Raw genomic sequence first — 25,940 nt, 5'->3', positions numbered from 1 at the left:
GTGGGCTGTCACCCGTCCAGAGCAGCCAGGGTGACATGTCGTTTACCCATCCTGCAGTCTGGAGGGAGGACTGATGGGGAAGGGGTGAGGTCGTGTCCCTGGCTTATACTCTGTGTGTTCGGGGGAGGGTCCGTACCTCTGTCACACCTGGAAGGTGAGGGAGGGGTGTGTGTGTGTGTGTGTGAGAGAGAGAGAGAGAGAGACAGTGAGTGAGAGACAGGCTCTCTGTGCATTTCGCATCCTATCAGTGGGTGAGGGGGCGCCTGGTTGTATGTCTGTTACACCATTGTGAGGGTGACAACCTGTGTTCTTGTCTCATACTGTCTGGGGTATCAGATGTGCCCATCTCAGGCCTTGGAGGAAGTGGTAGGCTCTGCGCTTAGCTCATCCTGTCGGGAGGGTAGTCACTCTCGTGCTCCTGTGTCTCTGACTGTTGGGTGTGTGTGACATGTCACCATGTGCCTATCTCATGCCGGTGTGGGGAGTGACATGTGTGATTATCTCATGCTGTTGGGGGGTTGTCAGTAACTTGGGAGCTTGTCTGTCACCCTAAAGAGACGACATGTTGCTCAGTGGTACGGGGCTGACGGTTGGCAGGGCCCCAAAGCGCAGGCCAGAGCAAGCACCCAGGCCACGGGCGCAGGGACAAGCTGGGATGGGGGAGTCTCTGTTCCACAAGACCTACCTTCTGACCCAGGTGCCAGCCCTTGGGACTGTCCCCCAGGAGGAAAGACCCAGTGTTTTGCAGATGGTGTGGAAAGGGGCCTCTGGGGCTGGGGCAGGTGTGACTGGGGAGGTGGGGCACCAGGCAGGGCTGGCATGGGGGCCTGTGTCCCCGCAGGTCTGGGAACCCCTATGCCTGCCTCTCCTGACCCTGAAACTGTTAAACTAATTAAGGCTGTGGAGCCGCAGGATTAATCGGGGCAGCTCGGCAGCGCGGACCGGGAGCTCAGGTAGTCGATTAGTGCGCCGCGGAGGATATTGGATTTCTGAACCGCAAGTCAGCACTATTCCGGCCTGTTATCTCTCCCAGGCTCGAGGGTCAGGAGGCGGGAGGCTCCAGGCTCCTGGCCGCCCCGCCCGGTGGCGCTGGAGCAGCCACTCCCCCTGCCCACCCGCGTCCCCACCCACCGCCCCTGCCCTCCCTGGCCCTGCAGCAGGTTCCCGCTCTGTCACCCTCGGGTCCCCTCCATCAGGCTTGCGGCCCCAGCGCCGCCCTCCGCCCCCTCAGTCCCTCCTGGCCTGACTCGCACTCTGTGCCTTACTGACTCGCTCCTCAGCCTCTGACTCGTCTCTCTGCACTGCAGTCGCCTTCCCTGTCGCTCTCCCTGTCCCCCACTCTGTTAGCCTCTCCCATCACCCGTCTCTGTCCCTCTGCTTTTGTGTTTGTGTGTGCCTGTCTCTGTTCTCATGTCTCTCTGTCTCTGTCTCTCTCCCTGTGTGTCTCTGTGTATCTTTCTCGCTCGCTCTCTGTCTTTTCCTCTCCCTCTGGCGTTCAATCTCTCCTCTCTCTCTCTCTCTCTCTCTTCCTCTCTCTCTCTCTCTGTCTTTTACTCTCTCTCTTGTGTGGTCTCGGCTGGTGTCTGCAACCAGAACAAATCTCCCCCAGCCAACACCCCCTGAACAAGGAGGCCAGAGCAGCTAATGGGAAACATGTGATTCTGCCTTGCGCTTGGAGCACCGTGAAGGGAGCCTTAGTCCCAGCTCAGCCCCTGCTCCCCCCTTGCTGCGTTCCCCCCACCACGCTGTCCCCTGCCTCCCAGCATCCCCCCAGCCTGTGCGGGCACAGGCGCAAGTTCCCCAGTCATTTACATTTCCGGGGGTGTCGGAGCTGGCGTTTATCAGTTGGGGAGTATCAGGCTGTGGAGGGGTTGGAAGCAGCTTTACTCCTTAGGTCGCCCCAGCCCCCAGGGCCAGGCAGACCTCATGCAGACTCCCCCCACCCACCACCACCATATGTAGGAGAACAGGGCCAAGATGAGCTGAGCTGTGGCGGCCTGGGGGGGGGGGGGGCGGCCAATCCACCCCCACTGGAGGGCTCTGGGGCCACCCAGATTTCCATCTTTTCCGCCCTCCTGGGCCTCTGGGGAGCTACAGAGGTGGGGGCTCCCCAAGGGCTTGGGAGCTGCCCGGCTGCATTTCTCTGCCCACCCAACCAGGGGGGAAGGGGGGACGGATCAGAGGAGGGAGGCTCTGGCAGGTTGGAATTCTCCTTCTCTGCCTGTGGATAAATTGTCCCTAATCCAGGCTTGGGGAGTTGTCTGGCTCCTACAGAAAGAGAGAGAGAGAGAGAACGCAGGAGATAGGGAGGGAGGAGGGAAGCAGGCATACAAACACAGTGACACAGACACACACTGTCTCACAAAGGGTCTCCCATGCACACACACACACGCGTGCGCACACACACTGACAAGTTACATAAAGGCACCACACAAACACTGAGGCACCGTTTTACTGACAGGCATACCATGGCACACAGACTCACCCATGTTGACACTGACACAGACATACAATGACATGGCACAAGGACCCACTGACATACACAGATGCACAACGATAAAGTCATACAGCACACACACGCAGAGTTACACACGTGAGCACATACTGACCCACAGTGAAACAGACCCACAGGGACACTGTGACCAGTCATGCCATCACACCATGACCCTGAAAACCCAGAGAAAGGCAGAGGTAGGAGGGAGGCAACACTGATCCACAGTGACACCAGTGCCCGCAGTCACAGGCCTCGAGATTGGAAGCCTGCAGGGACACACGCCCCGCCCCAGTACACACGCCCAGAGAGTCAGAGATGGGCAGAAGCCGGTTCAGCTCCTGACAGCAGTGAGATGCAGAGAGCTGTGTGCACACATGGGCACTCACCCCCTGACCACAGCTGGGCACACCTGTAACACATTAGGTACACACTCACACCTCTGTGTCCCCACAGGCGTGCAGACATAGGCTCAGCTGGACACACACAACTGAACAGACCCAGGTGCACACACCCACACATATAATTGAAGACACTGAACACAAGTATCAGCTCACACACACACACACAGTCCCATACGTGTAACACTCTTACACATATACTCGTATAGACATACAAATACACCCAGAGAAGCGTACAGAAGGCTAAGTAGCCCCAGGAAGCCACACACAGGTGTATTTGCCCAGACAGCTGACGCTCACAGACGTGCATCTGTACAGGCAGGATCTCTCTCTCTCACACACACACACACACACACACACACATTCCCAGGCAACCAAAACCTATAAGCAGTCCATGAGACCTGGTTCCCAGACCCACTCTCGGCTTCAGTACAGACCTCAGGGAGGCAGACAAATGGGCAGGAAGCCGGTTGGGGGGGGGCGGTAAGGAGGGCCACGATTATTAAAGAAAACAAGAGACATATAACCAGTCGCTGATGGAGAAGGGTAAATGCCAGCTGCCTATACACCTCTCATGAAAATCTGCATTCACCATCACTTTGAACAGCAACTCTCACACCTACGTTGTAAGTGAGCTCTTAGCATTTATAGTTTCCCCAGCGTGCTTCTCCCCATTCATAAGCTCTCCCCTTTTTATAGATGAGAAAACTGAGAGACAGAGAGGTTAACTGACTTGCCCAAGATCACATAGTTGGTGAGAGTTGAGCCAAGGACCATTCTGACTCCCAAGGCCAGGTTCTTTTCACCATAGCATGTGTGTTCATGTTCACGCGTACATGGACCTACCCGCACGACGATGCTACCTGGGGTTTCAAGAGGTAGGCTCACACTCCCCAGTGAAATGAAGTTGGAGCCAATTTCATCCTGTGCAAGAGTGGACCCCATCTAGGATGGCCTCCTGGTCCCTCTCTCTGGCTCATCCCGTATCCATGCTTATGTCTGCGGTGCTGTTTTTGTTTCCACAGATGGGAGCTTGCCTGCCTGTCTGCCCATTGGCCTGGACCCCAGAGCCTGCCCAACTGAGTGCGTGCAGAGGGCCCCGGCTTTGGGGCGACTCTCAGGCCGCCGAAGAGACCACTCTGGAACCACTGGCGAAGACAGGCCTTTCTTGCTGAGCTGGGCCTGTCTGCACAGCCTGCTCAGGTAACAGTGTATAGGGAAGCCGGGTCTGTGACTGGCCACCCCAGGAAGTGGGGATCAGGGGTACTTCCTTCCCAGTCATGGCAGGGATTTCCCCCCTCCCAGCTTAAGCCAAAAAGAGGCCCTTTAGAATCAAAATATTTTAACCCAACTTACTCAGACTCCCCATTATCCAGAAAGGTGAGGTCCGTGGATATACAGGCAGTTCCCTGGAGTCCTGCCTCCTAGTCTGGGGACTCTTCCCTGCACCTGGATGACCTGAGAGAACTGGGAAGGGAAAGGGGTTGTGACAGTGACCAGAACCCAGGACAGAGGTAGAGACCAGAATGCCTGATGTGTGAAGCTGACCCCGCAGGACCCCTCCCTTCTAGAGTCTGTGGAAGCTGAGAGGACCTGGGTAATTCGCGTATGCTAGGCTGCCCTCCTGAGATGAGATGGGGCAGGGGTGGGGGCAGGACCCACCTCCTGACTCTGGGCCCGAATTAGCCCACCCAGGCTCAGGAGCCACAGAGGCCAGGTGGGGCTGCCCTGCCCTGCAGAGGCAACTCCCCGAACTGACACATGAAGCCTCAAGCCTCGGGCTCCAGGAAGCTCCCTAGATCCCAGCCTGCCTGGGGACCCCACCCAACTTCCAAAAGAGCATTCTTGGGGCCTGAGGTCTGGGGGCGGGGCCTCCTGGGATTGTAAGCGTGGGGAGGTTCAGCTGTGGAGGATGCAGGGCTGGATGTACCTGACTGTATGTGCACAGAGCATCTCGTGTGCAAAGTCCTCTGACTTGTGTGCAAGCAGGCACGTGCAGGACTCTGTCCGCAGGTGTGCAGGGTTCTGCACACAAGAGTAAGTGGACTGGGCTGGGGGACATTCAGAGGCTGTGTATGTGGTACATCGGAGTGAGTGTGCAGGATTCAGAGCGTGTCCTGGGCAGGTGTGGGGAGACTGGAGTGTTGTGTGTGCCACGCTGGATGGTGTCTGTGTGCAGGGCGCTAGTGTACACTGGAGAGGTGTGTAGACAAGAATCTGAACACACTGGGGTGATGTGTGAGTACAGTGGGGTGGGGTGTGTACACGAAGATCCTTCCGCGTATCACCGGGGAAGCGTGTGTTCAGGGTTCCGGCTGCACACTGGGGGTGGTGTGTGCACGTGGCTCCGTTTGTGCTTTGGAGGTGGGCTGGGCAAGCCTTCAGCTGAGCTGGGCTCAGCAGTGCCCAGCCTTGTGGCCAAATTGCTGAAGTCACTTCCTTTCCAGCAGCAACTTTCCAGGAGGAGGAGTTCTTCAGACCTGGGCGGGGAGGGGGGGGCAGAACAAGGAGCTCTCAGGGGAAGGAGGTGGGCGGTGGTGAGAGGCTGTGGGGAGGGCCTGGTGGGGCTGGAGGAGGGAAGTCCTCCAGTAGACAGAAGGAAAGACAAGGACAGGAGTCTGGAAGGGCCAAGGGCAGGAGGGGATGGGGGCGGAGCAGGGCGGGAAGCACAGTCCCTGGGTGACCTCGGAGAGAGGAAGGGAGGGCTGCCCGGCAGGGTGACCCTCAGGTTCAGCCAGAGCTGGCGCTGGTGCCCACACACCTGGCACCCAGGGCTGGGGGCTGGCAGGGGGCGGGCCTGGGGCAGACCTGCTTGCCAGGTGCCCCGCTCCGGGCAGGAAGGGGGTGGACAAGGGCTGCACAAAGGAGCTCTGTGTGGCTGGGGGTAGGGTGGGGTGGGGTGTGCTGTGCTGTGGTGGGGAGCCCTGATGATTCCAGGGGGTGGGGCGGGGCTTGCTCCCCTCGGGGGCGTCAGTGGCTCTAAGGGGACACCTAGTGGTGAGGGAGGGTAGTGCATGAGATGACCTAGGTGGGAGGGGTGCCGAAGCTGGGTCGGGGTAGATTAGAAGTCAAAAATTAGAACTGGTGGTTGGGACTAGGACAGTTAGAGGAAGCTTCAGGGGAGGGGGCTGACTCTCTGGACAGTGAAGAAGTTTGGTTTAGAGGAGCCCAACAAACCTAAGTGCAGGCGCCAGCTCTTCCCTGTCATGGCTGTTTGTCCTTAAGGGCATTACTTAACCTCTCTGAGCCACCATTTACATGCCAAATAAGTGACAGCTGCCATTATTTTTTTCATCGTTGTTATTTTTGTTATGATTTTGGTCTGGAGTCAGGTTGGAAGAAGATCTTCAGGTACAATTGGGTGGCTGGGAGAGGGCTGAAGATAAGGAAGTTGAGAGGGGTGATGCATAGTTCCTGAAGGGGCAGATCCTGGGAGATAAAGGCCCTGAAGGGAGGTGATGGGGGAAGTTTCACAGCAGCAGTGATAGCCCCTTTGATGCAGAGTTTTCCATTTGAGGACATCCCTGAGGCTTCAGTCCGGGCTGGGAGGGAAATGGTGTTGGGGGGGCGGGGAGGAGTATGCAGGCTAGAGAGAGGGCCATGAGGCCGGAAGTGAGAGCTGGGGCTGGCAGCCTGGCTCCCCTGGGGAGGCTGTGGGTGGGGGAGGGGAGGCTGCCTGGGGAAGGGGTGGGGTGGTCACAGCCGCAGCGGGGGAGGGTGGGGCTGGGGACTCAAGGATGTGGGCTGGCCCTTCCCGGCACTGTGCACAGCAGGTTGGGGCCCCCAGCCCCCTTCCCTCCCAGCCAGCTGGTGTCCCCATAGGCAGGCTCAGACACACTGACCCAGAAGCAGACAGATGGACAGAAGAACCTTTTCGACTTTGTTCACAGACGTGGGATAGGTGGTGCCCTTGGGAGGGGTCCAAGAAAATGGATGCCTGGGTGTGGTGGGGAGGGGTGCCAGCTGCTTCCCTCAGATCCTGGAGGCTGCGAGAGAGCAGTGGACAGAGTCAGGAGGTCTGGCAGGACGACGTGCCCAAAGGTCTTCACGGGTGGGTGGAACAGAAGCAACCACTGGAGAGGAGGTTTCTCTCTTCTGCCAAGATCACACCCTCAGGCCCCAAGTGGGAGGTCTCCAGAGCAGGGAGGGTTGGTGAGCCCCACCCTCAGTAAGGGAGGGATGATGGCTTCTGGTAGGCATCTCAAAGAGGGCAGCACTGTGGATCAAGCATACTGTTGGAAATCTGACCTGGAGACTCCACAGAGTCTGAGCCCCTTCGCTCCTTTGTGAGTGTCTTACCCGCAGCCCATCCTGCGAGAGCAACAGTGAGATTCTTGAAGCAGAGAGAGCCTAGCCTAGAAGGGGCCAGGCTGCAGTCTGCCTGCCGGCAGGCATGAGAGAGAACAGAACCCTGAGTGATCGAGTAAATGGGGCAGTGAGGAACAGCTGAGGCCTGGGACCTGCAGGGACAGGGGATGTTCTGCCTGGATGAGCAACAAAGAGGCCCTCCTCATGCCATTTTGTGGTCTTGGGCAAAGTCTCTTTCCCTCTTCCGGTCTCAGTTTCCTCATCTATAAAATGGGAGGCGCACGAGGTGGCACTAGAACAGCATAGCCACTAGGGGAGCCGATTAAAAATGCAGAATCCCAGATGTCCCTTCAGATTTATGAGTCAGACTCCCCTGGACTAGGGTCTGGGTATCTGCAAGGTTACATAGCTTCCCCAGGCCCAGGGTTTGGAAGCCAATGGGTTAGATGATTTTAAGGTTCCTTCCAGCCTTAAGTGAGGCCACAGCTCTAGAAGGAGCACTTTCAGGAGTGGCTGAAGGAGAGTTGCAGGAGCTGGGAGTGGAAGGAGGCTTTGGACTTGGCAGAATTAGGAATCTTGCCACTTAGCAGCTATGTGACTTCAGGCAAGTTATACAACTGCTCTGAGCCTGTTTCCTCTGTAACGTGGAGACAGTAAACCATGTCTCCCAGGTTCGGTGAAGATTCAGTGGGTCATGTATGTGGAGGTGCTTCATAGATTGCAAATTGCCGCCCACCAAAGGCGAGTGGACGAGTGTCCCTGCCCACACTCCCCTGTCCCCAAGTCAGCTCTGCAGTCTTCCTGTGGAGTTAACAACCCTGGGTAGCGATCCTCCCAGTGGTCAAGGACCATTCAGCTCCCTGCTCCCCCAAACCCCAGCTCTTGGGGATCAGCCGGGGCCCTGAGTCCCCAGGCTCCCTTGGGGGTCAGACATGCCTGGATCTAAATCCCAACTCTGCCCTGACCAGCTCAGGGAGTCACTCGGTAAATATTTATGTAGCATCCGTAGCCCGGGCCCTGGGGTCAGGGGACACAACGGAAAACAAGACAGACACAGTCCTTGCCCCTGAAGAGCCCATACTTAGGGAGCAGACACACTGAACACCCAGTCGTACAAGTAATTGACTGCAGTCATGATAAATACAGTGAAGGCGAAACAAAGAGGGCTCTAAAAATATGTAGCAGGGGCCGGATGGAGGCTAGAGGTGGCATGGAGGGCGGAGAATGTCCCTTTTCACATTCTTAATCTCCTTCCCTCCTTCCACATCCTACTTGGGTCCCACTTTTGGGTCTGGAGAGGAAAGAGAGAGAGCCTCAGGGGGAAAGGCAGGGCTGATTGTTCTGTGTGCCTCATTCATTCATTCGTTCGTTCAGTAAATATTTTTTGAAGCACATTTGTGGGCCATGTGCTGATCCGGGGGTTGGGAGATACACACAGAAGTCAGCAGGACAGAAATCCTTGCCTTCATGGTGCTTACCACCTTCCAGCGGATGGTTTCCTCGACTGTGGAAGCAGGGATGATAATCGTATCGATCCCAGGTTTGCAGGGGGGTCAGATGAGGTAGTCCACATAAAGCGCTTAGTCCCGTGTTTGGCAGCAGAGAAGGCGTCCCCAGAATGTGTGCTTTTGTCGTTGTTGACTCCCTGGTATGATTGTTAAACCTCTGACCTCAGGCACTCTTCCGTTTTTCTTTGCAGCTCTTATCCCGCTAATAATTAAGTCACTTACCATAATCTGTTAAATGTTTGTCTACCCAGCTCTTGTGCAAAGTAGGCACTCCATAGATAATGAGTATATGAATGAGTGAATGATGTCACTTCATCTCAGCCTCCATTTCCTCATCTGCAAAATGGGGTTATTCATAGCCCCTACCTCGCAGGATTGGTATGAAGAATTAAATGAAACGATGCCTGGACAGCTTCCGGCCCAGCGCCTGGCGCGCAGTAGGTGCTCACTAAACCTGAGCTGCGGTGGTCCTTTCCAGGCGCTGTCCACGCCCCGAGGCCTGGGCTCAGGCCGAAGCTGCCCCGCAGCACCCCCAGCTGACAGCCAGCGACTGGCAGAGCCCCCAGGCACGGGGGCCCTCTCTCTTTCAGGTCAGCTGGGCGTGCGCTGGAGGGAGTACTGGGGGAGCTGGGGTCGGTATGTGGGGGAGACCGGGCCCCGTGGGCAGGTGGGCAGTGGTTGGGCTGTGGCCAGCAGACCGCTGAGATCTCCTCTTGCCTGTCTCGCTGCCCACAGAGATCTCCAGTGTGACAGCCCAGGCGGCAGAGCCGAGGGTGAGTGGCCGGGCTTCTCCTAGAGCCCTGGGGATGGGGCAAGAAGGAAGAGGCCATGTCCTTGATAGGACCTCCGGGCCCTCTGACAGGGGCCTGGCCCTCTCCTGACGTTTGATCCACCTTGCTGATGGGCTTCCCTCCCCAAAGCGGGTGAACTGTTCTCCCCCAGCCCTTAGCCAGAGTCTAGACAAAAGTGGGTGAGCTGTCAATAAGTGGAACTGGGGCCCGTGGGGGTTCACGATGCGTGTGGTGGTTTAGGAAAAGCTGGGGGTCAGCAAGGGGATGGGGCTTCGGGAGGGGACTCAGGGGAGGGGTGCCGGGGATCACTGAGGACATGGGAAGCTGACGAGGACTTAGGCGTTCGGTGAGGGACCTCCTGGCTGTGCTGCCTGGCAGGTCCTGGTCCCGGCTTCTCGCACCCTCATGTCAGCCCCGGCCCCGCCCGGCGGCCCGTGGAGGACAAGGTCAGGATGCGTGTGAAGCCCCAGGGCCTGGTGGTGACTTCCAGTGCCGTGTGCAGCTCTCCTGACTACCTCCGGGAGCCCAAGTACTACCCCGGCGGCCCCCCCACCCCCCGGCCCTTGCTTCCCGCCCGGCCCCCTGCCAGCCCACCCGACAAGGCCTTCGCCCACACCTTCTCCGAGAACCCGCGCCCACCCCCACGCCGGGACCCCAGCACCCGGCGCCCACCAGTCCTTGCCAAGGGGGACGACCCGCTGCCCCCGAGGGCAGCCCGTCCTGTCTCCCAGGCCCGCTGCCCCACCCCCGCGGGAGACGGCAGCAGCTCCCGACGGCGCTGGGACAACGGGCGGGTGAACCTGCGTCCAGTGGTCCAGCTGATTGACATCATGAAGGACCTGACCCGGCTCTCCCAGGACCTGCAGCACAGCGGCGTGCACCTGGACTGCGGTGGCCTCCGGCTCAGCCGCCCACCTGCCCCGCCCCCCGGGGACCTTCAGTATAGCTTCTTCTCCTCACCCAGCCTGGCCAACAGCATCCGCAGCCCTGAGGAGCGGGCCACCCCCCATGCCAAGTCTGAGCGGTCCAGCCACCCCCTCTACGAGCCTGAGCCTGAGCCTAGGGACAGTCCCCAGCCCGGCCAAGGCCATAGTCCCGGAGCCACGGCCGCGGCCACTGGTCTGCCACCAGAGCCCGAGCCAGACGGCCCTGATTACTCAGAACTCGCTGACGCCGACATCCTGAGTGAGCTGGCCTCCCTGACTTGCCCCGAGGCCCAGCTGCTGGAGGCCCAGGCCCTCGAGCCACCGTCGCCTGAGCCAGAGCCTCAGCTCCTAGACCCCCAGCCCCGCTTCCTGGACCCGCAGGCACTAGAGCCGCTCGGGGAAGCTTTGGAGCTGCCGCCCCTGCAACCCCTTGCTGATCCTCTGGGGTTGCCGGGCCTGGCTCTGCAGGCCCTAGATACCCTGCCCGACTCCCTGGAGTCGCAGCTGCTCGACCCTCAGGCGCTTGACCCCCTGCCCAAGTTGCTTGACGTCCCTAGCCGCCGCCTGGAGCCCCAGCAGCCCCTGGGACCCTGCCCGCTGGCTGAGCCCTTGCGCCTGGACTTGTGCTCACCCCATGGCCCTCCTGGGCCTGAGGGTCACCCCAAATACGCCTTGCGGCGCACCGATAGGCCAAAGATCCTGTGTCGCCGACGGAAAGCCGGACGGGGACGCAAGGCAGACGCCGGCCCCGAGGGCCGTCTGCTGCCCCTGCCTGTGCCCACAGGGCTGGCCGCTGCCCTGGCTGAGCCCCCACCCCCGCCCCCGCCCCCACCTCACACCCTGCCCGGCCCAGGCCCAGTCCCAGAGCTGGAGCCCGAATCCTCCCAGACCCCAGTGGTCCCTACCCGCAGAGGCAAGTGCCGGGGCGTGCGGCGCATGGTGGTGAAGATGGCCAAGATCCCCGTGTCACTGGGCCGGCGGAACAAGACCACGTACAAGGTGTCGTCTTTGAGCAGCAGCCTGAGCGTGGAGGGCAAGGAGCTGGGCCTGCGCGTGTCCACAGAGCCCACCCCGCTGCTGAAGATGAAGAACAATGGGCGGAACGTGGTGGTGGTCTTCCCACCCGGCGAGATGCCCATCATTCTCAAGCGTAAGCGCGGCCGCCCTCCTAAGAACCTGCTCCTGGGCCCCGGCAAGCCCAAGGAGCCAGCGGTGGTGGCGGCCGAGGCAGCCACTGTGGCGGCAGCCACCATGGCCATGCCGGAGGTGAAGAAACGGCGGCGGCGGAAGCAGAAGCTGGCATCTCCCCAGCCGTCCTACGCAGCAGATGCCAACGACAGCAAGGCCGAGTACTCAGACGTCCTCGCCAAGCTGGCCTTCCTGAACCGCCAGAGCCAGTGCGCTGGGCGGTGCTCACCGCCCCGCTGCTGGACACCCAGTGAGCCCGAGTCAGTGCACCAGGCGCCCGACACACAGAGCATCTCCCACTTCCTGCACCGTGTGCAGGGCTTCCGGCGGCGAGGTGGCAAAGCAGGCGGTTTTGGTGGCCGGGGTGGGGGCCACGCGGCCAAGGCGGCCCGATGCTCCTTCAGCGACTTCTTTGAGGGCATCGGCAAGAAAAAGAAGGTGGTGGCCGTGGCAGCCGCCGGGGTCGGGGGCCCTGGCCTCGCTGAGTTGGGGCACCCACGCAAACGGGGCCGGGGGGAGGTAGACGCTGTGACTGGGAAGCCCAAACGCAAGAGGCGGTCCCGGAAGAACGGGACTCTGTTCCCGGAACAGGTGCCCAGTGGCCCAGGCTTTGGGGAGGCGGGCACTGAGTGGGCCGGGGACAAGGGTGGTGGCTGGGCCCCTCACCATGGGCACCCGGGCGGGCAAGCTGGCCGAAACTGCGGGTTCCAGGGGACCGAGGCCCGGGCCTTTGCCTCCACTGGGCTAGAGAGCGGGGCTTCGGGCCGTGGCAGCTACTACAGCACAGCCGCACCTGCGGGCCAGACGGAGCTCAGCCAGGAGCGCCAAAACCTCTTCACCGGCTATTTCCGCTCACTGCTCGACTCGGATGACTCCTCCGACCTCTTGGACTTTGCCCTCTCAGCCTCTCGCCCCGAGTCCCGGAAGGCATCAGGCACCTACACAGGGCCCCCCAGCAGCGCCCTGCCCGCCCAGCGGGGCCTGGCCACCTTCCCCAGCCGGGGAGCCAAGGCCAGCCCGGTGGCGGTGGGCAGCAGCGGGGCTGGGGCGGACCCCTCCTTCCAGCCCGTTCTGCCCACTCGCCAGACCTTCCCGCCGGGCCGGGCAGCGAGCTATGGGCTGACCCCCGGCGCTTCAGACTGCCGGGCAGCCGAGACCTTCCCGAAGCTGGCTCCTCTGCCTTCTGCCGTGGCTCGCTCACCTACCGCACACCCGCCCGCCAGCACCTACCCCCCGCAGTACGGGGGCTACGGGGCTGGACAAAGTGTATTCGCACCCACTAAGCCCTTTACGGGCCAGGACTGCGCCAACAGCAAGGACTGCAGCTTTGCCTACGGCAGTGGCAACAGCCTCCCTGCCTCACCCAGCAGCGCCCACAGCGCTGGCTACGCCCCACCGCCTACCGGTGGCCCCTGCCTGCCACCAAGCAAGGCATCCTTCTTCAACAGCTCTGAGGGGGGCCCCTTCTCTGGTTCGGCCCCCACACCCCTGCGCTGTGACAGCCGGGCCAGCACGGTCTCACCCGGCGGCTACATGGTACCCAAGGGCACCACAGCCTCTGCCACCTCTGCCGCGTCCTCGTCCTCCTCCTCCTTCCAGCCCTCGCCTGAGAACTGTCGGCAGTTTGCGGGGGCTTCTCAGTGGCCTTTCCGGCAGGGCTATGGAGGCCTGGACTGGGCCTCGGAGGCCTTCAGTCAGCTCTACAATCCCGGTTTCGACTGCCACGTCAGCGAGCCCAACGTGATCCTGGACATCTCCAACTACACGCCGCAGAAGGTGAAGCAGCAGACAGCCGTGTCCGAGACCTTCTCCGAGTCATCCTCCGACAGCACCCAGTTCAATCAGCCCGGCGGCGGCGGTTTCCGGCGTGCCAACAGCGAGGCCTCGAGCAGCGAGGGCCAGTCGAGCCTGTCCAGCCTGGAGAAACTGATGATGGACTGGAACGAGGCATCGTCCGCCCCCGGTTACAACTGGAACCAGAGCGTCCTCTTCCAGAGCAGCTCCAAGCCAGGCCGCGGACGGCGGAAGAAGGTGGACCTGTTCGAGGCCTCACATCTGGGCTTCCCGTCAACCGCCTCGGCCAGCGCCGCGGGCTACCCATCCAAACGGAGCACCGGGCCCCGGCAGCCTCGGGGTGGACGGGGGGGCGGGGCCTGCTCAGCCAAGAAGGAGCGGGGCGGGGCGGCGGCCAAAGCCAAGTTCATCCCCAAGCCCCAGCCGGTCAACCCGCTGTTCCAGGACAGCCCAGACCTCGGCCTGGACTACTACAGCGGGGACAGCAGCATGTCACCGCTGCCCTCGCAGTCGAGGGCCTTCAGCGTGGGCGAGCGAGATCCCTGTGACTTCATGGGACCCTACTCCATGAACCCGTCCACGCCATCGGACGGCACCTTCGGCCAAGGCTTCCACTGCGACTCGCCCAGCCTCGGTGCCCCTGAGCTGGATGGCAAGCATTTCCCGCCGCTGGCCCACCCGCCTACGGTGTTTGATGCTGGCCTGCAGAAGGCCTACTCCCCCACCTGCTCCCCGACCCTGGGCTTCAAGGAAGAGCTGCGGCCGCCACCCACAAAGCTGGCTGCCTGTGAGCCCCTCAAGCATGGGCTCCAGGGGGCCAGCCTGAGCCATGCAGCTGCAGCCCAGGCCCACCTGAGCTGCCGGGACCTGCCGCTGGGCCAGCCCCACTACGACTCCCCCAGCTGCAAGGGTACGGCATATTGGTACCCGCCAGGCTCAGCTGCCCGTAGCCCGCCCTACGAAGGCAAGGTGGGTTCAGGGCTGCTTGCTGACTTCCTGGGCAGGACGGAGGCCGCGTGCCTCAGTGCCCCACACCTGGCTAGCCCGCCGGCCACACCTAAGGCCGACAAGGAGCCACTGGAGATGGCCCGGCCGCCCGGCCCACCCCGTGGCCCCGCTGCAGCTGCTGCTGGCTATGGCTGCCCACTCCTTAGTGACTTAACCCTGTCCCCTGTGCCGAGGGACTCGCTGCTGCCCCTGCAGGATACCGCCTACAGGTATCCAGGCTTTATGCCGCAGGCGCATCCCGGCCTGGGTGGGGGCCCCAAGAGCGGCTTCCTGGGGCCCATGGCGGAACCTCACCCTGAGGACACATTCACCGTCACCTCCCTGTAGTGCCAACTGAAGTGCCGACTGGACCTCGAGGTTTTGTTCCTGGGTGAGTCTGAGGATGCGGGTGCAGTGGGAAGAAGCCGGGGGTGGGGTGGGGGTGGGGTGGGGGCATGAGGACATTAGAGCTTGGGCAAGGGGAAGAAGTATAGCAACGAGCAGGAAGGATTTGAGGACAAGACTGGGGACCCGAGTTGGGATTCAGGGAGTCTGGCGTTAGATGTTGGGAATAGTCTTAGGGAGGAGATGGGGTCTTGGGTGGGGAACCCAGTGTGGGGCTTGGGCATTCAGGGGGTCCCGTTATTGAAATGGCTGGAGGACCATAGACTGGATGGGGCCATCTAGTTAGGTTCCTCAAGCGTTCATTTCCCTCATCCATGCTAGGTCGTGGGCAGGGACCACCTGAGTCCCAGGAAGCACTCACCACTTGACCTCTTGCAAGGGAGGGCGTTTGCATCGCCCTGCATGTGACAGATGGAGAAAGAAGCAGGTTGGATAATTATCCGCCGAGGCCCATCCAGGATACTGACCCTGCCTGCTTCCCTGTCTCCCTGGGAGCTTCATTTAGTTCACGATGCAGTCTGGCAAGGGCCAGGCTGAGGGTGTGGCCAGTATGTCCTTTTCTGGTCTCCCAGAGTACCCCAAAGGCTATTTTTCAACAGGGGTGTTGGGATCTCCCTGTGCCTGGGGACCTGTAGCCAGCGCGGGTCTATCCCCAGGCAGGATGTTTCCTACCTAGAAAAAGCCAGTCCCTTTCCTGAAGCCAATTGCTTTTCTTAAGAATTCCATTAGGGAACTCCCTGGCAGTGCAGTGGTGAGGACTCGTTTCCACTGCAGGGGGCATGGGTTCAATCCCGGGTTGGGGAACAAAGATCCTGCGATCCTGCAAGCCGCACTGCGCGGCCAAAAAAAAAAAAAAAAAAAAGAATTCCGTTAAATATTGTTAGGTATTCAGATATTGTTTTATCAGGTACTGTCACCTCATTGAGTTTTCTTAAGATTTTGTGTTTAGGAAAAGAAAAATAAAAGAGGGGAAATGCCCGCAAAGTGGTAAAACGGGACAGAGTTGGAGGAATCATTTTCTTGATGAACAACCTGCTCCAGAAATGCAGCCGTAACTGGCCCATGAGATCCCGCTTTTGGAACAGACCTGTTACAAAAATTGACCCAGACGTGGTGGGTGGTGATGGAGTGGGCTGGGGGCCTTTCTGAGCCCCTCACTCCGCCTGACCTCTGCTACAGTATACTGCAGCCTCCTGGGAGTGCCTTTTCCTGGAGAATGAATAGGAGGGCTCCTGGAAAGCCCCGTCCCTGCTCTGGGAAGGCTGTTCGAAGCCAGGGTGACTCAGGGTCTTGAAGTCATGTCAGTGGAAACTTATTACCCCCTCTCTGCCTGACCTCAGCTCCCTCGGTGCCTGAAGATGGCAGAGGGCAGCACATGGGAGTCAAGAGGCCTGGGGAAGGACCATTCCCCAACTGGCCAACTTGCTACATGCCCTTGACCAAGCTTTCGCCCCTCCTCCACCCCACCCCACCCCCACCTCTGTTTCCCCATCTGTTGAAGGCAGTTGACTTTGATAATCTCTTGGGCTCTTAAAACTCTGCATGGCATAGACAGTGGACCAGAATTTCTTGGGGGACAGCATAGTTTTCCTCCTAATGAAACCAGAACAAGATTAAAAATGGCCTTCCGTTCCCCATGCACCTCATTGCAAGCAGCAGAGCCGCAGATCTGAAGCAGGCCAGGGAGAAGCTGCTTAGGGTTTAAAATGTCAAACTCCTGATCCTTCTCACTGGAGGGGAGATGTCTCATGGATAATCCAGACATGTGAAATAATCCGAAAACCTTTCCTCCTGGGCTCTGGGTGGGAAAATAAACGGGTGAGGGGGCTGGGTTTTTGGGCAGGTCACGGCTCAGTGAGATACATAATGGAACCACCCAGTGAGCCCTGAACGCAGGAGGGACTGGGATGCCATCCAGCCCCACATTCTGGCCCCGCTCCCCACTCAGAGCTGGGAGTTCACAGCACTGTCCTCAAACCGATGCATTCAGTTGTTCCAGCCAGAGACGTCTGTCCAGCGCCCACTGCATGCCAAGCACTGGGGACACAGCAGTGAACACCTCAAACGAGGTCCTGGTCCTCAAGGGTCTTCCAGTTTAGCGGGAAAGACAGTAAACAGAATGTTGGTAATTATCGCTGTAGGAAGGACTGTGCAAGAGGGGAAAAGCTAGGAGGCCATGAGGGCTTGCGGCCAGCTGACCAGACGCTGAGGCTGATGCCTGAAAGATGAGGGGGCGTCAGCCAAATGGGAAGTGGGAAGAGCATTCTGGGCAGAGGGAACAGCAGTGGGTAAAGCCCTGAGGCAGGAAGCGGCTCAGCTTTGAGGAGCCGATGGGAGGACGGCAACACTGAGTGAGGGGGTGAGGGGGCAGGGCCAGATCATGCAGGGCATTGGAAGGAGTTTGAACTTTGTCCCAAGACAAATGGGGAACCACTGAAGCGTTCTCAGCTTCAGTGGAGCAGGGCTGGTGTTGAAGGAGGGAGACCGGCTGCGGTAGCCCAGGCAAGCAGTGGTGGTGGCTTGGACCATGGTGGTGGGAGGGCTGTCCCCCTTCTTTATCCAAACACTCCCTCATCTAGGGCAAACTCTACCCCCCCCCCCGCCCCGCCCAAGGACTGATTACAATCATTGTGGGAGTGAAGAAGCCTTGGGGATATAGGGAAGGAGAACAGTGAGGAAAAAGAGTTAACAGAGGGAGTGTCACTGTCAACAGAGGGCTTAAGCAGGGAGGACAGTGACACACTCATTCACCGACAGGCACTGAGCCCTTTTGACCCTTGGCACAGGGGGAGCAGTCACTGAGCTTAGCCTCACGTCTTGAGCCCCTCCATGCCCGTCCCGATACCAGACACGGGGAAGACAAAGCAGACGTGGCCCCTGTCCTCAGGAGTGCCCATCCACCCCAAAAAAGCTAAAGCAAGCACACAGAGAGCCTCAAACACCTGGTGGGAAGTGGCAGGGAGAAGCAAAGCTCGTGCACCAGGAAGGTGGGCCGTGGGGTCAGAAGTCACCGCTCTGCCCCTTTGGTGAGAGAAGGGACATATATTCGTGCCGGGCCCTTTGTGCAACACTGCCTCACTGACCCTTCACAGCAGCCTGGAAGGTGCGGGTCCTCACCCTCACCCCCCATCAGAGAGTTGAGGAAACAGGTACAGCTCTGAACCCTGCCCAGGGGGTCCATAGGTAGTAAATGGCAGAGTCATGATTTGAACCCAGTACTGCACCCCCTCCCAGCCTGGATGCTCTGCTCCCCCTCCACTCTGCGCCCCTGATTCCCCATCCGCAAAATGACGGGTTGATTGGATGCTCACTACAACCCTTTCTGGGTCTGACATTTTAAACGGATTTTGAGGTTCTGTGAAAGAAGCTGCATCTGAGCTCGTCCTTGAAGAATAGGCGAGATTTGGACACACGGAGATGGAGACGGGGGCGGGGGGGGGGGGCGGGGGAGGGCATTCCAGGCCGAGGAAACCGTGAGCCAGGGCAGGTCACATCCCAATGTGAACCCAATGTGAATTAGAAGAAGAAAGCTTGGAGGAGCCAGAGCGGGGAATGGGGCACCTGAATGGTCTGGGAGCTGAGTTGATGGGACAGAGAGGGACGTGGGGCCGGGGTGGGGTGGGGGTGGGGGGTGAGGGAGACTTGGGCCCCGCAAACATCTTCTAGTCCCTTAGATGGAATGCAGAGCCAGACAGACTGGCTCCGCCTTGGGCCCTCACGGCTGAAGATCAGCCCTTCCAGACCCTGGGGAAAGGGTGGGAGGGTGGGAAGGGCCCTCCAAGGTGTTTAGGGATCTCGAGTCCCCCCTCTCCTCCCTATTCCCTCTCAGGCCTGGACCTGAGGCCAAGAGAAATGTCACAGGTCCTCCAAGGTTACACCAGCTGGGGCCTCACCGGAGCAGAAGGCGGCTTCCAAGGCCACCAACCAGCCAGGGTCAGCAGGCATGCCCGGACCTGGGCCAGGCACTGGCCGCTCTGGGCTTTGTCTCTCCATGTCTTGAAACCTCAAGAGGTCACCTGATCTTGCCTCTGGCCCTAGGCAAGAGGCCCTCACGTCAGGGGTCAGCCAGGCCTGCCCTGCCTCTCCTGGGCTCCTCTTCCCACTCTCTGGGGCTCTCCTCCCTCCAATCCGATCTCTTGCCTCTCCTGCAGCCATTTTCAGGCCAGGCCTTCTTGTGCTGAGCCCTCATTTCCTGGAAATATAATCTCTCCATGAGCATGCCCTCTCACGCTCCTCCTCGCCCATCTCCCCACATCCCTGTGGACCCAGAAGAACCCAAGGGAGCAAGGCCCTGAAACTGGAGGGTGGTGGCTAGGAGCATGCCTGTGGGCACAAACAGGCCTCCGTGCAGAGCCCGGTTCCATCCCTTACCAGCTGGGTGACCTGGTGAGTCACGTCACCTCACTGCATCTCTTGTGAGAACTAAATGAGATTACCCGTGAAGCACTTAGCCTGTCCCTGGCACACAGGAAGCATGTAATCAGTGGTTGGTAGATGGGTGAATAAAATACCTCCCCGCCGTCTGTGCGCGTCACACACCTCTGGCCCTTTCCTCCGAGCTCAGGACTCTGTAGCCAGCACTCCTTCACCTGCTCTTCCTGCTTCCCTTCTAGGAAGGAGCTTGTATTCTAGTATGGGTTTGGGGCCTTTGGCAGGAGGCTGTGAAATACCACCTAGTTATATGCCTTAACAGTGGGGCTGAGTCCTCCCTGGGCGGTCCAGAGACAAGGTAAGTCACAGACCCCACACCAAGGGACCTAAAGCCTGTTGGGCAACAGGACCCAGACTCCTAAATGATCCAGGTCAGCTAGAAACTCTGTCCACACACAGTTATCCACAGCAGTCCTCTCTTTTGGTACAGATACTCCGAAAGAAGATTGCCTTGTGATTTTGTAATACATCATGATTTCTCTCCCGGCAGATTTGCCCTCCTTGTCATCCTAACTTTTGCTGCCATAGTGCCGTCTGTTTGTGCTGGAGGGCAGGAGGAAGTAGGTTAATTCTGTGTTCAACCAGCATGAACCAGGCGCCTGCCCCGGGCCAGGCATTGCATCCGGTACTAAAGGTACCACTGAACAAGATGAGCAGTGTCCTGCCCTCATGGAGTTTACAGCCTTGAAACAGGTGTTCATTACAAGCCTCCATGTGGGCATCACTCTCCAGGGGAGGGACTGAAGTGCTCCCACCGGAAATACCAGGGACCACCCTCTTGAACCGTGGTAGGGCAGGGCAGACAGCAAGAGCTTCCTGGGGGGGGGGTGCGGGGGGGCAGAAAATCGGTCTTGAACAAATTTGAGGCCTCGGCAGCTATAGCCCTAGCTCAGCCACCTGGGTCAGCACAGCCAGTGCGTGCCAGGTCTCTGCCCCAACACCTGCCCCCGCTTCCTGAGCCCATAGCCCCCACTGTGGCTGCTGCATGTCCCTCAGCATTTTGGGATGCATGGTGTCTGGAGCAACCTTCCCCTCCGCCCCCCCCAGAACATTTACTGGATGAATTGACTAAAACATGTCTGCTCTGGTGACTTCATTGCTTAACACCTTTTGATTGCGTCCTCCCCTCGCCAGCCTCCTTGCCTCCAAAATAAAGGCCCGACTTCCTAACCTGGTATTCCGGGTATTCAAGGCTGCTTCTTCAGCCCTGACCTCCTGCTCACACAGCCTCCCTTTCCAGCTCTATACTGTGGGATTGGGAGGGAGCTTTCCAGGCCCTTTCCCCAGTGTGCCCTGTGTCTTTGCTTTAGCTGTTCCCTGGCCTGGGCCGCCCTTTCCTAGTCATCATCCATCTCCCACCTGTCATTTCCTATCTTTCACTCAGACACTGCCTCCTCCAAGAAGCGTTCCAGGATCCTTCCCAGGCGCAATTAATCTCCAGCCCTTTATGCATCCATGACAGCCCTTCCCGGGAATGTTTTCCTCACCATGCCATCAGCTCCTTTAGGCTGGTTACTCATCTCTGTGCACTGTCCCTGTCTCCCCAGTGTTTCATCAGGCCGGGGACACTTCAAGGGTCAGGATTTTTTTTTTTTTTCCAGGAGTCAAAGAAGGGCACGTAGACTAGGGAGAATTGTGAGAGAAAAGGTTAGGCATTGGGTAACGGGGCATGAGCTGGTTTCTCTCAACCGTACTGTTATCAGATGCGCTCCTAAGGATGAGGCAGGGGAGGGGTGTATAAATAAACCAGTTCCAACTCTCAGGCTAACTGGGCTTTTGGAGTTCTGTAAATTCAGCGCCTTCCAGTTTACAGAGAGGAAGAGGGACTCGCCCAAAGACACAGAGCCACCCAGGCAGGGAAGCCCAGAAAGGTAGAGTCAGGAAGGTCGCTCGGGGATCACCCAGTTCCATGTTCTTGCTACTTCCTCAGCCTCCACTCAGTTGCATGCCCAACACATACCCAGATGTGGGACAGATGCCTGTCCTTATATAGGCATCTCCGATCAGGAGGGTGGAGAGTGTGGGTGTTCGGGGTGGGGGCGTGTATAGCCTCCTCCCAGGACAGGTAAGGAGCGTGAGGCTCTGAGAGGTGAGAGATACGCACAAGGTCACACAAGCTTGGTGGGCAACCATGGAAGTAAACCCCATTTGGTCCCACTAGCATCCCTCTCTATGCCCCGCAGTGGGGGAGGTAGGAGAAGATCTCTAAGGAGGGAATGACTGGCAGAGCTAGAGTTTAAGGAATGCCTCTAGTCACTGGTGGACAGATTTTGAAAAACTTCCCTGGAGTGAGGAGGAGAGCCACACACCCACCCACATGCCACAGCCTACCCATCCCCAATTGGAAGCTTCATCCTTCAGAGAACTCTGGGTCCAGAGAACATCCTTCAGAGAACTCTGGTCTCCATCTGTCAGGTGTGGTCTGGGCCTCAGGGAAGCAGTATCCTCTCCACATTTAAGGGACTCAAAAGCCTGACTTTGCCTGAAGACATCAGAAAGGCTGGATCAGCCTCCCTGGACAGCTGTGATTTGTCTCTGACCCCTTGTCTTTGGTGCTCTATCTCAGTGCCTGAAGATCTCTGCCATTCCCTGTTCAACCCCCTTATTTTACATAGCAACTGAAGCCCAGAGAGGGAAAGGACTTGCCCTAGGTCACACAGCATATCCGTCTCTCAAATCCTCATGCACTCTTTGCCTTCTGCTCCACTGCCTTGTTTGATGTTGAGACCCCTTTCTGGAGGGTAGAGACTAGAAGGTAGGTTTAGACCTTAGCGCATGGCCTGGCAGTTAGCAGCTGTGAATACATGTCTGCTGGTTGCTTGAATGAATGCTCCTTTTGCCAGGGAGAGCAGCTCTCTTTGGACAACCTGACTTATATGTGATCTGTAGCACTTTAAATCCCTGCTCAGCTCTCCCTTGGCACCCCCAGTGCCAGCGCCCACTGACAGGCAGAGACCACCTAAAGCCCTGGCCTCACAGATGGTAAAACTACTGGAGCATGAGACTCTGGGACGTGCAGTCCTTCGTTATGGAGGCATTAAAAGGTTAAGTCTCGTGAACAATGGCTGGTGTCCTGGGGCGCCAGCCACTGCTGGCATCGGGGATACGGAGGTACCCCACGCAGGTCTCTGCCCAGGAGGAGCACGGAAGGGAATGATAAGTGCCCCAGTAGCTATGGTAACAGGGCGGTCTGAGGAGGCGTCCGGAGATGTGCAACACCTGACCTGGACCTTGACTCACCGATCAGACTCAGACCGGTCACGGCTCTTTCGTTCAGTCGGCGCACCTTGTTGACCCCAGCATGTGCTGGGCGCCGTGCTCAGCGGTGTGTTGAAGAGCCACAGTCCCTCTCACCAAAGCTGGGTGAGGTGCCCCCGCTGTGCTCCCTGAGTCCCCCAGGGCTCCCCTTGACACACCCCCATCTCCCTGCGTGTGGTCGCCTGGTTTGGGGTCTGCTTTGCTTCCCTCTGTGCTCTGTGAGCCCCTCAAGGGCAGAGACCAGATCCGTCTTGCCGTCTGCTTTGTCTCCAGTGCCCAGCACCGGGCCATCTGGCCCAGCAGCACTGCTTCTGTTCCGTGGCGAGTTGAACCTGGTGAAGTCAGGGTTCTGCATGGCCATAGCATTCTGCTTTCTCCCTGGCTCAGGAACCTCTGGTTTTGATTCTTTCCCCATCCCCCACCCCCCACCATCCCCCCAGATTCTGGCCAAGTCATGAAAGCTGGGGAGGGCGGTGTGAGGAGGAAGGTGAGACAGCGGTGGCTTAGCAGAGGGTGAGAAAGCCTCCCTGCTGCCTGGCCGCGGGCACCACGGGAATGGTTCTGGCAGGAGCTGCCTGCTGGGCTGAGATCACCATGGAGACCTGGCTTGGAGAGGGTCACTGGCAGTGGCTAAGGGCTGGAGGGGGCGGGGGTGACAGGGATTTGTGCAGAGGCTCCCAGCCTGCCCCGGGGCCCTTAAGGGGAGCAGGGAAGGCTGGGGTTCAGCACAGTTCGCTTGCTAAGTAGTTTGGAGCTGCCCGTCCTAAATCTCCCCCTCGTCACCCCAATACACCATATCTGTCACCCCAACAGGGGTTCCTTAGCTTGACAGCTGTTCTTCAACTGCAGTAAAGCTGTCCTACAGATAGATGCCCCCAGCCCTCCAGCTGAACCTGTCCCCCCACCCTGCTTATCACCCTAACTGGAGAACTGACACCCACCCCAGCTGTATCCCCTGCCCCGATCACCCCAGTTGCGATACAGCTTTTCTCCCCATCACCCCAGTTGTAATACAGCTGTCGCCCTAACAAGCACACCTCTTAACCCTATGGCTAATATTCCATCCTCCCCTCACCAGCAGGAGACCCCAGAGCTTAACAGAGATGCAGCTCCTACCCTCCCCCTCACGCCTCTGCATTCCGCCTGGGCTGAGGCACCAGGATGGGGTGCTGTCCCACCTCCCAGGAGCCCACCTGGCTCCCTGAGGGGAGTCCTGGCAAGTCCAGCCTCGGGACAAAAGTCTTCCCGGGGGCTGACTGCCCAGCAGACAGCAGCCAAGGCTGAGCAGAATTTAAATGTGGCCCCGTTGGAAAGGGAAGCCAAGAAAGAGGACAAGAGAGGGAAGGCTTTCTGTGGCCGCCTGGTTCCTGCAGGGGTGGGGGAGGGTGGATGGCTTGCTGAGGAGTCTCAGAAGGTGGTTTTAGGACCCCCACACCTGCCCCTTAATTTTGGTGGGTTGGTCACTCACCCAATGTAGGAGACATGAATTTCAGGGCTCTGAGAAGAGGACAGAGCTCTGAAAGAGCCAGGCTAACGACTGGAGGTCTTGAGAATAACTGAGCCCACACCCCTTTCCCACTGGGCATCTTCCCACTCACCCCAGCAAAGCTAGGGCTCTGGATAGGGAGTCAGGTCCCCAGAGCCCTGCAAACATAATTAGGACCGACTGTCTAGGGAAAGGGGGTACTTGAGATCTCTATTGTCTAGTGATTGTAGGGACTGGGGACTCGAGATTTTCTGAGCTTCAGGAAGGCGGGGTGCAGCCAAACAGATGGTATTGTGTTGGGCAATTTCTTTATTCAGACAGACTTCCTCATCACCTCACCCCTCTAAGGAACAGAATGACATTGATAGGGAATGGGGAGAAGGTTGGATTTGGAAGAAATTAAAGCAGTGGTTCACACCTGTGCTGTGCTAAGGCCCTGCCTTCGCATTATGTCATTCCTCAGAACAGCCTAGGTAGGAGGAATTACTAAACGAACTGGTACATGAGGAAGCCGAGGCTTGGGGAGCCTAGCTGGCCCAGGCCCCGTGAAGATAATGACTAGTACTAATTAGGATCATTTATGACACATTTATGGACCAGGCTTAATCTGCCTCAAACCACTGAACCTTCCCAACGAATTTACGGGATAGTTCTGTTATCCCCTTTTTACAGATGAGTAAACTGAGGCTGACAAAGATTCACTGACTTGCCCAAGGTCATAGAGCTATTAAATGGTGGTGCTAGCGTTTGAACTCAGCTGTGTCTGACTCAGGAGCTCAAGTTCTGAACAGATTGCACTGCCTGGAATCCCAGCTCCTCATCCAGTACATCCTTTACCTCTCAGTGGTGTGGGCCTTGGACACACACCTATTTTACAGATGGGGAAAGTGAGCTCAGAGCAGGCCAGAAAGCAGTCCGGAGGCTCATGGATGGGGCCACTTGGAATTTTCTGGGAGAAGGAACAATGCAGTTCCCTTCTCTCAGAATCCTGGTAGGAACCGGGTGGAGGTCCTGCTTTTAACCTCCCTCTTCCCAGAGCTCAGGGTCTGTCCCTGCCGCTGACTTCTGCCTCTTCTCTTGTGTTTCTCTGCAGCTTTCAGAAAACCAACGCCAAGACCCCTCCCAGCGTCCACATGGTCCTCCGGCAGGCGCCTGCCCCTCTGCCTCCCGCCCCACCTCCCCTGCACCCCCTGCAGCCCCATCGCCCCCCCCACCCCTCCCTGCCCATCTCCTCCACGCAGAAGCCGAAGGTGAGCCCTTTCTGCACAAAACCAGCAATTGTAAATACTTTTTAAAAATGTACAAAACTTAAAAACAAAACACAGTTTTAGAAAAAGACAAAAAAAAGAGAGAGAGAGAACGCGAGCGTGTGCAAGAGGTTGCGAGCGGGGCCTCAAGGTGTCCAGAGCCCCTGCAAGTATGCACTGAGAAATTTATCTACAGGTCGTTTGACAAAAATGAACAATATCCTATTTATTGTATATACTGTTTTATTATAAATCGTGGATTGTATATTGCATTCTGTAAACCTGCTGTGGTCCCGTGGTGTGCAAATTCGCATGGTGGGGGGGAGGGAGAGGAACCTCTTGCGGGAGCTTTTTTTTTTGTTTTTTTGTTTTTTTTTTCTTATTTTTCACTCTTTTGGGTTTTCTCTTCTGTTGTTGTTGTTGTTTTCTGTTGGCAGGACACACCCAAAGATCCAAGTTTGTATTAAAAAGAAATGAAAAAAAGCAAAAAAAAAAAAAAAACAAAAACAAAAAAACAACCTCGTGTCTTGTGAAAGGGGGTGAGTGAGGGTGGACAGAGTGGAAGGGGTGTGACAGCTGGGGGTCGTCACCAGCCACTGGGTCCCCAGAGGAGTTGAAATACCTTCATGTGTTCCCTCCCTCAGAGCTCTCCCTTCTGCCTGAGATCTGAGTCACCTTTGCATCTGGGCCCCTCCCTTTCCACCCTAGGCCCTGGGTCT

At 58.2% G+C, this 25,940-nt stretch overlaps 1 protein-coding gene across 1 annotated transcript in view; it reads left to right on the top strand.

Moving 5' to 3' along the window:
- The window catches only part of AHDC1 (AT-hook DNA binding motif containing 1), a 64,997-nt gene extending 39,295 nt beyond the window's left edge, over nucleotides 1-25,702 (top strand). The window contains exons 3-7 of the mRNA XM_060017090.1: nucleotides 3,918-4,095; nucleotides 9,187-9,298; nucleotides 9,444-9,481; nucleotides 9,878-14,785; nucleotides 25,068-25,702. Coding sequence (XP_059873073.1) covers nucleotides 9,952-14,742 — 4,791 coding nt within the window. The 5' untranslated portion in view covers nucleotides 3,918-4,095; nucleotides 9,187-9,298; nucleotides 9,444-9,481; nucleotides 9,878-9,951 and the 3' untranslated portion in view covers nucleotides 14,743-14,785; nucleotides 25,068-25,702. The remainder of the gene's footprint in view (nucleotides 1-3,917; nucleotides 4,096-9,186; nucleotides 9,299-9,443; nucleotides 9,482-9,877; nucleotides 14,786-25,067) is intronic.
- The last annotated feature ends 238 nt before the right edge of the window (nucleotides 25,703-25,940 follow it).

The sequence above is a fragment of the Delphinus delphis genome, chromosome 1, assembly GCF_949987515.2.
Source record: "Delphinus delphis chromosome 1, mDelDel1.2, whole genome shotgun sequence".
Taxonomy (NCBI): Eukaryota; Metazoa; Chordata; class Mammalia; order Artiodactyla; family Delphinidae; genus Delphinus; species Delphinus delphis.
Note: the sequence above shows the minus strand (reverse complement) of the source record. Positions and strands in the feature narration are given on the sequence as shown.